The following is a 15,596-nucleotide window of genomic DNA, read 5'->3' as shown; positions in this document are numbered from 1 at the left end:
AACAGCTCTTACTGTCAGGAAGTTCTTCCTAATGTTTAGGTGGAATCTTCTTTCTTGTAGTTTGAAGATTCCACCTAAACATTAGGAAGAACTTCCTGACAGTAAGAGCTGTTCGGCAGTGGAATTTGCTACCAAGGAAACTCTGGAAACTTTTGAAAGTGGGTGTAAGCGTCTGTTTTGGGTTCTTCTTCTTTGCCTGCTTGGGAGCTAGAAGCTTGTTGCAACAATAAACCATCAGGCTTAATTGTTGCTGTTTGGCTTCACTAACTTGGTGGCCGTCTCTTGCTTGAACCAGACTGATTTGAACCCACAGGACCAAATCCTGACCAAGTTGGAAAACCCTTAGGGAACCCCGAGTTCTATTTCCCCTTAACATAGCCCATCTAGTGCAGCATCCTCTTTGCACACCCAGGAAGCTCGCAACCAGGATCCGAGCACAAGAGCTCTCTCCCCTCCTGCACTTTCCAGCGGCTGGTACCCAGAAGCATCGCTGTCGGTGACCCCAAGAACTGAACAAGATTGTCAAGGAGCTACCCCCACACATCCAAGAACAGATCCTCACAAACACACCAGCGGAACCTCGACCAGGAACTTTCTATCTTCTACCTAAAATACACAAACCAGGAAATCCAGGACGCCCCATCATCTCAGGTATTGGCACCATTACAGTGGGTGTTTCCGGCTATATGGACTCTGTTCTGAAACCATATGCTATCAGTGCTCCCAGCTACGTACGTGACACCACAGATTTTATGAGGAAAATACAATCTTTGAATAATCTTAAAAATACTATACTAGCCCCTATGGATGTGGAATCTCTATACACCAACATCCCACACAATGATGGTTTACAAGCCATAAGGAACACCATTTCAGATAAAACCACAGCGGACTTTGCTACCAAACTCTGCCACTTTGTCCTTACCCACAACCACTTCAAATTTGGTGATGACCTGTTCCTCCAGATCAGCGGCACAGCCATGGGCACCCGCATGGCCCCACAGTATGCCAACATCTTCATGGCAGATTTAGAACAACGTTTCCTAAACTCCTACCCACTCAAACCTCTCTTGTACCTACGATACATTGATGATATTTTTATTATCTGGACACATGGTCAACAGACCCTGGAAACCTTCCACCAGACATTCAATGACTTTCACCCCACCATCAACCTAACAATGAACCAATCTATGCAAGAAATACATTTTTGGACACTACTATAAAAATACAGGATGGACATATAGACACCACCTTATACCGAAAACCAACTGACCGACAAACATATCTACATGCTTCTAGCTACCATCCCAAACATACCAAACAATCCATCGTATACAGCCAGGCCCTACGTTACAACCGCATCTGTTCCAACTCTACAGACAGAGAATCTCACCTAAGAGATCTACAGCAAACCTTTTTAGAACTAAAATATCCACCTGATGAAGTTAAACAACAGATCAACAGAGCCAGACTGATACCTAGGGAGAACCTGCTGCAAGACAGACCCAAAAAAGAAAATAACAGAACACCACTAGTCATCACATACAGCTCCCAAGTTAAAACAGTACAACGCATCATCAGAGATCTACAGCCTCTCCTGGACAATGACAGCTCCCTTTCTCAAGCTCTGGGAGGAAGACCTTTCATTGCCTACAGACAGCCACCCAATCTTAAACAACTCCTCACCCACAATAATACAACCACCAGACTTAACATGGACACTGGTACCAGAGCCTGCAATAAACCCAGATGCCAACTTTGCTGCCACATACACCCGGACAACATCATTACTGGCCCCAACAACATCCAACATACCATCTCAGGACTATTTAATTGCTCGTCTTCTAACATTGTGTATGCCATCAAATGCCAACAGTGCCCTTCAGCTCTCTATATTGGACAAACAGGCCAAACCCTACGCCAAAGGATAAATGGACATAAATCTGACATCAGGAACCAGAAGACAGAGAAACCAGTAGGAGAACACTTCAATCTCCCAGGACATTCTATATAAGATCTCAAAGCAGCTGTTTTATTACAGAGAAATTTCAGGAACAAACTGGAAAGAGAAGTTGCTGAATTGGAACTCATTACCAAGCTTAAAACCATGGAGACACCTGGGATGAACAAAGACATAGGATTCTTATCTCATTATACATGATCAAGCTTTCCTTAGCACCTCAGCCCTTGCTCCCCCCCAAGACCAATTGCAATCATTAACAGTCGTTAACAGCCATCAACAGGTTTACCACTCCTATCAGCCCATCACCCATTCCCATCACCCCCACCCTCTGAATATACACAAGGGTCTGGTGGATTCTGTTTCAGTGTATCTGAAGAAGTGTGCATGCACACGAAAGCTCATACCAAAATAAAAACTTAGTTGGTCTTTAAGGTGCTACTGAAGGAATTTTTTAATTTTGTTTCGACTCAGACCAACACGGCTACCTACCTGTAACTGTGACCCCAGAGGCAGGGGAGAGCCATCATGGCGCCTCCCCATGGGGGGCTATTTATGACCTCCAGGATCAGCCCCACCTGGAAAGGCAAATTGCTGGGGGACCCAAAGGGGGATGTGGTGCTCTTGACCTGCTTCCAGATGAAGAACAATCTAGGCTGACCCCCCCCCCAATATTAGCCACCAGGCTCTCCTGACGCTCATTTTCTTCCATCCTCCAAAAGCTGGATTTCTTTTTGAGGGTGGAAATTCCCAAGCAGCCGAACCAGGCAGACAAGGTCAAAGCGGGGTGGGTGTGGGTGGGGTGGGGACAGATTCTGCTGCCGGACAAACGGGAACAGGGTTTGCTCTGCTGCAAAAGACAAGCGCACAGCTTTCCATTCTGCAGGCAAGATAAAAGTTTTAGGAGTCATCTGAATGTTTTTGCAAGGGGGGGGGCAGCAAGCTAGAGAAAAGTCTGCTCCTGATATCAGAGGCTTCTGGGGGGGGGGGGGGGACAGGAAGAAACAGCTCAGAGGAAAAGCCACCAGATAACATCCACCCAGAGAACAAAGGAGTGAAGGCAAAGAGCAGCTCCCTGGGGCCCAGAAGGGGTGCCCCCCTCCCAGGCGTCACAAAGGGGACTACTCAGGAGTAAGGGGAGGAGAGCTGCTGGGTGGAGGAAGCCTTCTTAGGAGATGGAGAGAGCGCGGCAGGGATTTCCCCCCCCCCCAAGTAATCCAAGGGGTGCCAACCCAATCCTGGGACGCAGCACTTCGTCCAGGCTCAGGGAATATTGACTCACACCTCTTTCATCATGGAGAAGCTGTCATGCACAGTTGTTATCTTAGGACGGGTGGAAATCTCTGTGGCTAAACTGTGGCATTTGGAAGCAGGTGGGAGGGGAAGAGTGTGGGGCACAGGTATTGGGGAACTCCATGTTCCCACAGATCAGCCTTCCTGAGAGTTGGGGGAGGGAGGTGTTTGGTACTTTTTATTTATTTTACCCAAGAACCACATGGCAGAGGAGGTGGACTCTGCAAGGGAATCTGAGTTGCTTCCACATCACGTCCCTTAGATTGCTTCCCCACAATTGGCTGTAAGTGGAATCACAACCATGGTGCCATATTGCACTTGATATAATGCTCTGCTATCCGGCGGCACCCTGCCCCATGGCCAACACCCTTCTACACGCAGGACTAAGTCCTGCTCAGCAAAAGTCTCCTGCAATGTTCGTTAAAAGCTTCCACCTTGCAAACTCTGCCCCTTTTACCGTGCTAAACGAGAAGAAAATGAAAGCTGCAAACAGGAATCTACTAACTAAAAAACCAAATCTCCTTTGTGGTTGAAAAAACAGGAAGCTACTAACTAATGGGGCACGAGTCCTGAAAAGCCTTAACCGCACCCTGCAAGCTCCAAACAAGGCAATGGTGCAATTGCATTTCACAGGAACGTACAAAACTCACCCCAAATCGGGTCCGAAGTAGGAAAAAGGATAACAGAACACAGAAATGCCAGGCTTGGAGAACAATGTCTGGATTCTCTAAGTCAGTGGTTCCCAACAGGTGGTCTGGGGACCCCCAGGGGTCCGAGAGCTATGCCAGAGGGGTCCTCAAGATGCTATTAGATGCCAAGCCTCTGGCCCGCCGGAACCGGCGGAACTGCCGCCGCCGATGCGCGGGCGCCAAGCGAGCCCGGTGGATCAACCGGGGAGCCGCTGAAGGCCCCCCGGCGACCGCCCCGGACCGAGGCTGAGTGCGCCCGTCCGGAGACTCGGCGGAACCCCTGGGCCTAGAGGCCCGAAACCGCCTTCCAGGCCGCGGACCCCGCGGCGACCGCGTGGGTGTCGGAAACGTCTGGCGGAGCAAGCGAGGAGCAGCTGAGGCTCCCCGCAGGCCCGTCGGGCCGAAGCCGAGGGCGCCTGGCCGACGGCCGAGCGGAGCTCCGTAGCCCGAGACCTCCCACCGCGCAACGATCCTGGGGGGCCTGCCTCGCGACTGCAGTCGCCATCACCCCTAGCTGCCCAAGAGGGGGGAGGAGCCCCCCCCCAAGCGAAGGCCCCCGATCCCGCAGCTCCTGCGCGCCACACGGGGAGCCTCGTGGGGACCCAAAGAACAAAGGCTGCACCGAACCTGCTGGCGCTGGCGCTGCTACCGCCGCAAATACAGCCACCCCCAGAGGAGAAGAAAAGAAGAGGGGACGACAGGGAAGAGAGGGCCCCACCACCACCCTCAACCCAGGTGAAAGGGTAGAAACCTCCCCCCCTCCAAAGGGAACCCCCCCGACCCCCAGACGGCCATCACACCGCCGTCACCACAGCCACCACCACACCAACGCGCCCCCCCAAAGAAGGATAAAGAAAAGAGGAAAACAACTGAAAAATAAATAAAACCACTTTTTAATTTTAGGATTAGGAATTAATGGGGGTCCTTGTCACAATAGCGGCTCGATGAGGGGTCCTCGAGAAATTTTTGTTGGGAACCCCTGCTCTAAGTGGCCAGCGGATTGCCATTCCAGGCAAGGTGGCTCGGGGGGAGGCAAGGGCCCCCCAGGAGAAGGCTAGAATGTGGGCCAGGCCCCACATTGACTGAAGGGAACCTCAAGAGCCTGGTCTGGGCACAGCTTGGCCATGGCCCCCACTGCCCCCACCCACCCGAGATGCGACTGAGCAAGGCTCATCAACAGACTCACCGTTTCATGGAGTGGTAGTAGAGGTTAATGAAGTCCTGCGCCAGGGGCAGGAGCTCTTCCGCGGGGCGCGGGCCCTCCAGAGCAGCACACATCTGCTTGGGGAACATGACGGAGCCCAGGCAGCGCCTCTCATTGCATGGCACATTCTGCGGAGGAAGAGGGAGGAGGACAACACTGCAAAGGCTCTTCACTCCCCGTCCCAGCTGAAACATCCACCTCTTGACCAACCTCTCCCCTCCCCACTGACACAGAGGACTGGTTGGCCCCTGAAGCTAGGCAGGGGAACCCATGGACCCCCAGATGTGGGGGGGCTGGGATTATATGGGGCCTGGGAGTTCCAGAACATCTGGTCACCTTCAGTACCAAAAGGACACGGAAGAGTTGGAAACAATTGGGGAAAAAGCAGCCCAGACGGTCCAGGACAGGGGTCAGCAAACCTTTTCAGCAGACGGCCACTGTCCACTGTCCCTCAGACCTTGTGGGGGCCAGACTATATTTTGAAAAGAAAAAGGAACAAATTCCTATGCCCCACAAATAACCCAGAGATGCATTTTAAATTAAAGGACCCATTCTACTCATGTAAAAACCCGCTGATTCCTGGACTGTCTGTGGGCCGGATTGAGAAGGCGATTGGGCCGGATCCGGCCCCCGGGCCTTAGTTTGCCTACCCATGGTCCAGGGGATGGAGTGATTCCCGTAGGAAGAAAGGCAGCAGCGCTTGGGACTTTTCAGTTTGGAGAAAAGGAGAGGAAGAAGTTGGTCAAATTCTGCCTGGCATAGAGAAAGGGGGACAAAAAGAGCTTTCTTCCCTCTCTCATCAGACTAGGCCAGGCATCCCCAAACTGCGGCCCTCCAGATGTTTTGGCCTACAACTCCCATGATCCCTAGCTAACAGGACCAGTGGTCAGGGATGATGGGAATTGTAGTCCCAAAACATCTGGAGGGCCAAAGTTTGGGGATGCCTGGACTAGAATTTGTGGTCCTGAGGCAGTGCCAAGTTAAACTATGGAACTCACTTGCCCAGGAGGCAGGAATGGTTGCCAACTTGGATGGCTTTAAAAGAGGATTAGAGAAATGCGGGGGGGGGGGCTACCAATGGCAAGGAGCCCCCCTGGCTCGGCTCTGCCGGAGGGGCCCCACTTCTGCTTCCCTGGTGCTGGGAACCCCAGGAGGGGAGAGAGCTGCTCTGGGGCTTGGATCCCACATGTGGGCTTCCCTCTGGGCATCTGGTTCACCTATGTGAAAGGGAAGCTGGGCTAGGCCTGATCCGGCAGGCTCTCCTCCTGTTCTTATGCAGGGCTGCCCCCCCCCACAAAACAAGGTGAAGGGGCAGGATCCTTGGGGGCAGCTGATCTGGCCTGGATGGACTGCATCACCCACTGTGGCTCCCCTCCTTCCCTGGTGAGGGTGGGGGAAGGCTTTTTTCCCCCCCGCCTCAGTTGCCAAGATTTTCTTCGGCGTAGATTTGGAAGAGGGTGGAAAACACACAGAAGGTGGCAACTTGTTGACTCACTTCCGAGGGATTCTGGCTGGGGGGGGGGGTTGCCACAGGGCCAGAGAGGTGAGCAGCATCAGCTACCCATGGCAGACTTCTGCCGGCTGGCTGGCTGGCTGGCTGAGGAACCCAAGGGAGGGGAGCCCCCCCTCACCCCCCCTGCTCCACCTCAGAGGCCTCACCTGCAAGGTCTGGGCATTGAGAGTGTCATACAGGATGGAGCCCGTCTGCCAGTTCTTCAGCCGGGTGTACTTGGGGGGTTCGGTGGGGTGGTCAGCTGGGTGGACAACTGGGCAGCTGGAACCAGAGAATCACAGAACTGTAGAGCTGGGAGGGACCTCCAAGGGTCATCCAGCCCAACCCCCTGCAAGGCGGGAACCACAACTAAAGCATTCCTGGCAGGTCAACTCTGAAAGCGGGGGAAGATATGAGACCCCCCCCCCCAATCTGCAAGCCAACCCTGAGATGATGCCCCCAAACCCAGGTCCCCAAGTGTGAAGTGAGAGTCAGAGAGGGACCCCAATGCTGGGACAGGGGAAGGCAAGGCAGTTCGATCTGGGGGTGCGGAGACCGGTTGACTTGGGGGCCCAGAGACTTGGGGGCAGGGGAAAGGAGCTGGGGAAATCGCAAAGGACACCTAGTCCAGCCCCCCCCCCCCGAGGGAAAGCTGCTCATCCCCACAGGGAGACAGGATGCCTGTCGCTCAGCCCAGCCGATTCCCACAAGGCTGGGGTGAGGATTCGATGGGACAAGTCCTCCCTTGGAGGAAGAGCAGATCCAAAGGGAGGCCCAAAGAGCAGGCCAGTGCGCTTTTTAAAAAGGGGATCTAGGAACAGGGGAGGGCGCCTGTCAGGGATTCCCCAGCTGCAATTTTTGCATTGCAGGACGGGCAGACTGGATGACCCCTTGGGGTCCCTTCCGACACGACAGGTCTCAGAGTTGAACAAGTGATCAAGCCAAGCTGCCAAGGGTCAAGAGGCAGCCCTGGGAATGCCTGGCATGGGAGGAAAGCCCACCTTGGAAGTCCCCCCCCGGTGTTCTATGGGAAAGCATCTGCCATGACGCCAGCGGAGGAACTCAAGACCCCTCCTCTCTCTCGAAGTCCATTGAATCATAGAATTGTATGTTTGGAAGGGAACCCAAGGGTCAACTAGTCCTGCCCCCTGCAATGCAGGATTCCCAGACAGATCGATGGCCAGCCAACCTCCAATGAGGAAGAGCCAAGCAGCTTTCAAGGGAGTCCTTGTCGCTCTCAGAAAACCCCAACCCTCAGAAAATCCTTCCTAATTGTCCGGTAACACTAAGGTTGACTCAGAATTTCCTTCCTTGCCGTTTCAATCCATCCGTTCGGATCCTCCCTTCTGGAGCAGGAGAAAGAAAGAAAGCTTGCCGCGTCTTCTGCATGGGAGCCCTTCACATATTTGAAGACCGAGAGGCGATAGGAGAGCCGTCTTCAAATATCTCAAGGGCTGTGACATGGAAGAATCATAGAATAATAGAATCGTAGAGTTGGAAGAGACCACAAGGGCCATCCAGTCCAACCCCCTGCCAAGCAGGAAACACCATCAAAGCATTCTTGACATATGGCTGTCAAGCCTCTGCTTAAAGACCTCCAAAGAAGGAGACTCCACCACACTCCTTGGCAGCAAATTCCACTGCCGAACAGCTCTTACTGTCAGGAAGTTCTTCCTAATGTTTAGGTGGAATCTTCTTTCTTGTAGTTTGAATCCATTGCTCCGTGTCCGCTTCTCTGGAGCAGCAGAAAACAACCTTTCTCCCTCCTCTATATGACATTCTTTTATATATTTGAACATGGCTATCATATCACCCCTTAACTTAAAGCTTAAAGGGAGCAAGCTTGCCCTCTGCTCTTCTGGAGAGAAGGACCCAAACCCATGGCTTCAAGTGACAAGAAAAGAGATTCCGACTAAACATCAGGAAGACCGTTCTGACAGTAAAAAGGCGGTGGGGCTTTTGAGCACAAGTTCATAGAATCAGAGAAGGGACCCCGAAGGCCATCCAGTCCAACCCCCTGCAATGCAGGAATCTCAGCTAAAGCACCCATGACAGGTGGTCATCCAACCTCTGTTTAAAAACCTCCAAGGAAGGAGAGTCCGCCACCTTCGGAGGGAGTCTGTCCTGCTGTCAAATAGCTCTGGATATTGGGTGGCTTTTGTTGAAATCCCTGCATCGCAGGGGGTTGGATTAGATGACTCTCAGGGTCCCTTCCCAACTCAGCCATTTTATGGTCCTATGATTCTATGTCATCGCTCTATCTTCTCTTCGGCCGGATAAACAAACCCAACTCCCTCACCCGTTCCTTGGCTCTGCAACCCCCTGCCAATCTTCTCCTGTCCAAGCTGGATGCCCCCAACTTCCTCAACCCCCAACAGCCCTTCTGGATTCCCCGAAGGTCCTCTCCTCTCCCACCCACAAACGTGGCTCCCAAAGCCCCCCCCCAAGCCAACCAGCCCCCTGGGCTCTAGGCTGAGGGCCCTTCTGCTGTCACCTGCACTTTTTGGTGGGGGCGCTTTCTTCCGCGACGGACGCCCGATGCCTGGAGCAGAGGTCAAGACTCCAGAAGTGGGTCTGGGAGGGGGACAGGGCCCCCGGCAGGTTCCCCATGGCACTGCGCACCAAGTCCTGGCAGAGAGTGGCTCTCTCTGGAGCAATGTGTCGCCGGTGCCAGAAACTCCCTTTTCCTCCTGCCTGCTGAGAAAGGGAACAGCGGGGGTGGGGGGTGGGGTGGGGTGGGGGGTGGGGAGAAGCAGGATTATGGCCTCGCCTTCCCCATCCGCTCAGACAGACGAAGCTGGGACAAGGGGCGGTGGGGTCCTGGGGGGTCGGCTGGGGAGCTGGGCTCCCTCCAAAAGTGGAGAGAGGATGACACACATTTAGCACCCCCCTCCCCAAATAGCAAAGAGCCGGATGCGAGGCCAGTTGGGAAGGACAGGAGGGAGGCAGAAGAAAACAGGTGGCAGGCTGGGGAAGGGGAGCAGAGGGGGTCTCATCCTCTCAGCCCCCCACCCCCACCCCAAACTGGAGCTCAGAATGGCCACCTCTCAGGGACTCTTGAGATGCAATTTTTGGTAAAAATGCAGATGAAGGCCTTCTCCGGATTTCACCCCAAAATGTGACTGCTTTGTGGTAAGGCTGCCCTGAAGAGGGGCTATGTGTTGGGCTAGATGACCTTTGGGTTACCTACAACTCTCTGATCCGAACACAGCTCCCAGGGCCATTCAGGAATAAAGGCAGGTTGTGACCTGAAAAAGGAACCCCTAGGGGAAATCTGAGCCCCATCCTGGCATGCCAAGGGCCAGGTCCTCTCCTCTTCCTCCTGAAGCCCAGAGAAGCATCCAGGGGGGCGCCAGGCAGCCTCTGCCCATGCATTGACCAGGCGAGCGCCTGCTTCAGAGGAACTTTGCCCAGTGCAGGCCTCTGGACCTCATCAAGGAGGAACCGTAGGATTGTCGGGTTGGAAGGGACCCCCAAGGGTCATCCAGTCCAACCCCTGCAAGTCCTGAGGCTCACACCCTCTTCCATCCAGGGCAACCTCACCACAGGACCATCACTTTCCTCTGCATTCTTACTGAAAAGGTTCAGAAAGAGGGAATCCTGAATGATCAAGAGCAAGGCAGATGGATTGTGGTGATCCAAGGGCTGGGGGGGGGCACATCCTGCAGCCTCTGAGTCAGCACCCAATTCCTGGACCAGCACCTCTGAGAAGGAAGGGGGCTTCCAGGAAGAGAGTGGTCACTGCTTCCTGCGGGAGGGAGTTCCGCAGTTCTAACTATGGGCCACCCATAGAGGAAGGTCTTGCTTTGGTCTGTCCTGAGTCATCCGACCTTCAGCTTCCGGGGATGTTCACAAGCTCTGCCTTTAGGAGACGGGGAGAAAAACGTCTCTCTGCCCACTTTCTCCATGCCAGGCATGATGTTTCACCCTTCCATCATGCCGCCCTGGATAACTCGCTTCATTTTCTCTAGCTGCGATCCCTGCATTGCAGGGGTTGGGCTAGATGTCCACTTCGGTCCCTTCCAACTCCACTGTTCTAGGATTTTAAAAAAAAGCCCCCGATGTGTGGGAGGTGGGCAGGAGATGGTGGGTGTGGATGTCCAAGAGAAAGATGGTTGCCTCAAGCAACCATCAGAGCTCGGGGCCAGAGTGTGGTGCTTGCAGGATCCTAGGGGTGTGTGGGGTGTCTGCATCTTGGAAGCCCCCTCCCCAGCCCCGTTGACCTTGGCCTGGCCAAATGAAGCCGCCTGTTGTTCTCACAGAGTGTTGGAGACAGGAAGCCACACCTTTGCTTTCTGCTTCCATTTCCTTCCTCAGCCTTGGGAGGAACCACATAGGGAGCGCTGGAGGCAACACGCAGGGAAGGAAGGAGGGAGGGAGGGAGGGAGGGGAACCCCCCCCCAGGCATTGAAATGGGGGAGGAGCTCACTGGATGAGGAAGGCAGAGCTGCTTGGAAGTGCCATGGGGGTGCCATCATACCCCTTCCCCTGGCACTGCCCCTGGGCAGCCAAATCTGGGGGGCAAAGGAAGGGGGGTCATCTCTCTCCAGTTACGAGTGTCCCCACATCCCATCTTGCCCCCCTGATGGACCACCTGCCTGGGGCTTCCTCAACCCCTCTCAATGAAAACAGGGAGCAGAGCCTGTTTTCCTGTTGTGCCTACCAACCGCGGCTGGCAAGGGGCTGGATTTCTGCCAATGATGGGAGCCACTCAGCCCGCTTGGCAGGCAGAACACCCACTTTCTGGCTACTTCCCCCTAAAAAAATCTGGGCTTAAGGGTCCCCTCCCCCTGGAGGCTCCCTAGAGCACCAGCCTGAGCCAGCCTTGGACGAGATAGAAGACTTGCAATATCTAGACAGTCCCTGAACTGGTACAGAGGTGGCATCCGAGATTTTATTATTATTATTAAGTGGGATTTAGTGAATTGCATGCAAACATTTTTGCCTGCGTATCTTCATTATTTCTGCAATCCCGAAAGTGGCCAGTTGCTATTTCGTGAAGGGGTGGGGCCTCAAAAGGAGACCAAAGGACTGGCCACACCCCTGGCATGCAGCCCGATGCAAATCGAATGACCCTGCAGATTGATGGAGGCAGAAGCTTGGACTGGCACTGGGCCCAGCGCACACCCAGATAAGGCCCAGAGAGGAAGCCCCCTCCCCAGGCCCCTTGCTGGGCTTCCAAGGCCGGGATTCTGATCCGTCTCCACAGGGCATGACCCCAAAGGCACACGGATCCTGGCCTTCGTTGCAAGATAGCCCTGTTAGAGCATTGCTTCTCAAACCAGCTCCACACCAACTGGAGTCCCCAATTTATTTTAAATATTTCTTTACTTATTAAATTTCCATACTGCCCTTCATCTGAGGATCACAGGGTGGTTTACAAAATAAAAACACAAAAAATAGATGATGTTTTACCAAACCAAAACCAGGCAGAGGGCCTTCTCGGTGGTGGCGTCCACCCTGTGGAATGCCCTCCCATCAGATGCCAAGGAAATCAACAACTGTATCTGACTTTTAGAAGACACCTGAAGGCAACTCTGTATCAGGGAATTTTTAATGTTTGATGTTTAATCGCGTTTTTAATATTCTGTTGGGAGTCGCTCAGAGTGGCTGGGGAAACCCAGACAGATGGGCGGGATATAGAATCATAGAGTTGGAAGAGACCCCAAGGGCCATCCAGTCCAACCCCCTGCCAAGCAGGAAACACCATCAAAGCATTCCTGACAGATGGCTGTCAAGCCTCTGCTTAAAGACCTCCAAAGAAGGAGACTCCACCACACTCCTTGGCAGCAAATTCCACTGCCGAACAGCTCTTACTGTCAGGAAGTTCTTCCTAATGTTTAGGTGGAATTTTCTTTCTTGTAGTTTGAATCCGTTGCTCCGTGTCCGCTTCTCTGGAGCAGCAGAAAACAACCTTTCTCCCTCCTCTATACGACATCCTTTTATATATTTGAACATGGTTATCATATCACCCCTTAACCTTCTCTTCTCCAGGCTAAACATACCCAGCTCCCTAAGCCGTTCCTCATAAGGCATCATTTCCAGGCCTTTGACCATTTTGATTGCCCTCTTCTGGACACGTTCCAGCTTATCAGTATCCTTCTTGAACTGTGGTGCCCAGAACTGGACACAGTACTCCAGGTGAGGTCTGACCAGAGCAGAATACAGTGGTACTATTACTTCCCTTGATCTAGATGCTATACTCCTATTGATGCAGCCCAGAATTGCATTGGCTTTTTTAGCTGCTGCATCACACTGCTGACTCATGTCAAGTTTGTGGTCTACCAGGACTCCTAGATCCTTTTCACATGTACTGCTCTCAAGCCAGGTGTCTCCCATCCTGTATTTGTGCCTTTCATTTTTTTTGCCCAAGTGTAGTACTTTACATTTCTCCTTGTTAAAATTCATCTTGTTTGCTTTGGCCCAGTTGTCTAATCTGTTAAGGTCATTCTGAAGTGTGATCCTGTCCTCTGGGGTGTTAGCCACCCCTCCCAATTTGGTGTCATCTGCAAACTTGCTCAGGATGCCCTCAAGCCCATCATCCAAGTCATTGATAAAGATGTTGAACAAGACTGGGCCCAAGACAGAACCCTGTGGCACCCCACTAGTCACTACTCCCCAGGATGAGGAGGAGCCATTGATATAAATATTTTTTTTTAAAATATCATCATCATCACAGTTTTAAAGCTTGTAGATTGTACAATTAGCCAAAGGCCTGGGAGAAGAGGAATATTTCTGCCTCGTGCCTAAGGATATGTAGGGAAGGAGCCAGGAGCAGTGTTAGAAACTGAGAAAAAGAAAAGAAAAGAAGAAACTGAGATAGGAAAGCTTGGAGCTAAATGGCACCTTAAAGCGAGGTTACTGGAACAACAGGAGAATGTCTAGGCATGCCTTTTTTATAACAAGAAGACTTCTTCAGAGAGTAGCTGGAAGTGGGCAGGCAGAAAAAGGTCCTTCTTTCCTTCCACTCTGCAGTTTTAATCTGAAATCTTAGGCACAGTATTTGCACCCAGAGCTCAGAAACCGCTAGTGCTAGTGAAATTTCCTCTCATAAAATGCAACTAGAACAGTGGGAGTTTCGAACCCTGGCCAGGCGAGCCTCCCTGGGGAGAGCGTCCCACAAACAGGGAGCCACTGCAGAAAAGGCTCCTTCTTGTGCTGCCACACTCGCAGTCACAAAGGGCAGTTCATCTGGGGAAAGGCGGCCCTTGGGGTCCTGAACCATTAAAGGCTTTCTAGGTCAAAACCAGCACTTTGAATTGGGCCCGGAAACTAATCGGTAGCCAGAGCAATTGGACCAGGATCGGTGTGAGATGCTCAAACCGTCTTGCTCCGCTGAATTCTGCACTAGCTGAAGTTTCTGAACCGTCTTCAGAGGCAGCCCTACGTAGAATGCATTGCAGTAATCTAAGCTTGAGGTTACCAGAGCATAGACAACAGTAGTTAGGCTATCCTTCTCCAGATAGGGACGTAGCTGGGCCACCAGCCAAAGATGATGGAAGGCACTCTGGGCCACGAGGCAGCCTGAGCCTCAAGCGACAGCAAAGGATCCAGGAGGACCCCCAAGCGACGAACCTGCTCCCAGCCATCCATTCTGGGGAACCATCTCCTGGTTCAGAGGGGCAAGCAGTGTCTGGGTGAGAGCCAAGCAGGGGGCACTGGAGGGGTAGAGGAGTAGCAGACTCCCTGGATCAAGTTCACAGAATCAGAGAACTGTAGAGTTGGAAGAGACAGCAAGGGTCACCTAGTCCAACCCCCTGCAATGCAGGCATCTTTGGCTCAATGTGGGGCTCAAACCCAGGATCCTGAGATGAAGAGTCTCGTGCTCCAGTGGCTGAGCTATCCCTCAGTTCATCCATTTAGTTGAAGTAAATAAATACAGGTAACTAGCAATGGGCACACATTTAACTCATGCGCATTCAGCTTTACATGCTTGGCAAAATCATCATCATCATCATCAAAACATTAAAAGGGGGTCAGGCGTTTTTGGGGAAAGGCTTTGGCAATCCCACCCACTACTGAACCCAATGAGCTTTGACTTCATGATTTTGGCTTTATGTGCCGTCCCTTGAACAGAACCCCAGAGTAAGTGGAGAGCTGCTGGGAGGGCCTTTCAGTTAGATTTTGAATAAATGTGCAATTGATTATTGGTGCTTTGAATTTTATTGTGTTATTAACTTCCTTAGTGGGTCATGCAAGCGGCTGTTCTGAATAATGCTTTTTATGAGGTAGAGAAGGGGGCACTGGGATTAGGGGACCAAGGCGGCGGTGAGGGGTATCAAATAAATCAATAAAAATACTTAACTGAGGTTCTGCCCCACCCCCAACATGAAGCCAGGCTATGCCTATGGGGCAGGACCCACAAGAACATTTGAGACCGACTGATTTAAAGGACAGGTTCCTAAAAGAAGGAGAAGTCATTCAACTCGGCCACCAGCCTTAGCAGTCACGTTATATATTGAAATACAGGATCTTTTCTTTGAATTATGTGAAGGTTGGATCAGTGCTAAAATTGAGGCCAGCAATCTCAGATGCAGTTTAATTCATGGCCTAGTAATTAAAAGACGCCTGCTTCTTGGGAGAAAAGCAATGGCAAACCTAGACAGCTTCTTAAAAAGCAGAGACATCACCTTGCCTACAAAGGTCCGTATAGTTAAAGCTATGGTTTTCCCAGTAGTGATGTATGGAAGTGAGAGCTGGACCAAAAAGAAGGCTGATCGCCGAAGAATTGATGCTTTTGAATTCTGGTGCTGGAGGAGACTCTTGAGAGTCCCATGGACTGCAAGAAGATCAAACCTCTCCATTCTGAAGGAAATCAGCCCTGAGTGCTCCCTGGAAGGACAGATCGTGAAGCTGAGGCTCCAATACTTTGGCCACCTCATGAGAAGAGAAGAATCCTTGGAAAAGACCCTGATGTTGGGAAAGATGGAGGGCACTAGGAGAAGGGGACGGCAG

At 52.2% G+C, this 15,596-nt stretch overlaps 1 protein-coding gene across 1 annotated transcript in view; it reads right to left on the bottom strand.

Annotated features, from left to right (window-relative positions):
• NOS3 (nitric oxide synthase 3) overlaps positions 1-9,274 on the bottom strand; it is a 33,411-nt gene extending 24,137 nt beyond the window's left edge. The window contains 3 exon segments of the mRNA XM_060280532.1: positions 5,132-5,277; positions 6,809-6,923; positions 9,136-9,274. Of these exon segments, the coding sequence (XP_060136515.1) occupies positions 5,132-5,277; positions 6,809-6,923; positions 9,136-9,251 (377 nt within the window). The 5' untranslated portion in view covers positions 9,252-9,274.
• Between the last annotated feature and the right edge of the window lie 6,322 nt (positions 9,275-15,596).

The sequence above is a fragment of the Zootoca vivipara genome, chromosome 12, assembly GCF_963506605.1.
Source record: "Zootoca vivipara chromosome 12, rZooViv1.1, whole genome shotgun sequence".
NCBI lineage: Eukaryota > Metazoa > Chordata > Lepidosauria > Squamata > Lacertidae > Zootoca > Zootoca vivipara.
Note: the sequence above shows the minus strand (reverse complement) of the source record. Positions and strands in the feature narration are given on the sequence as shown.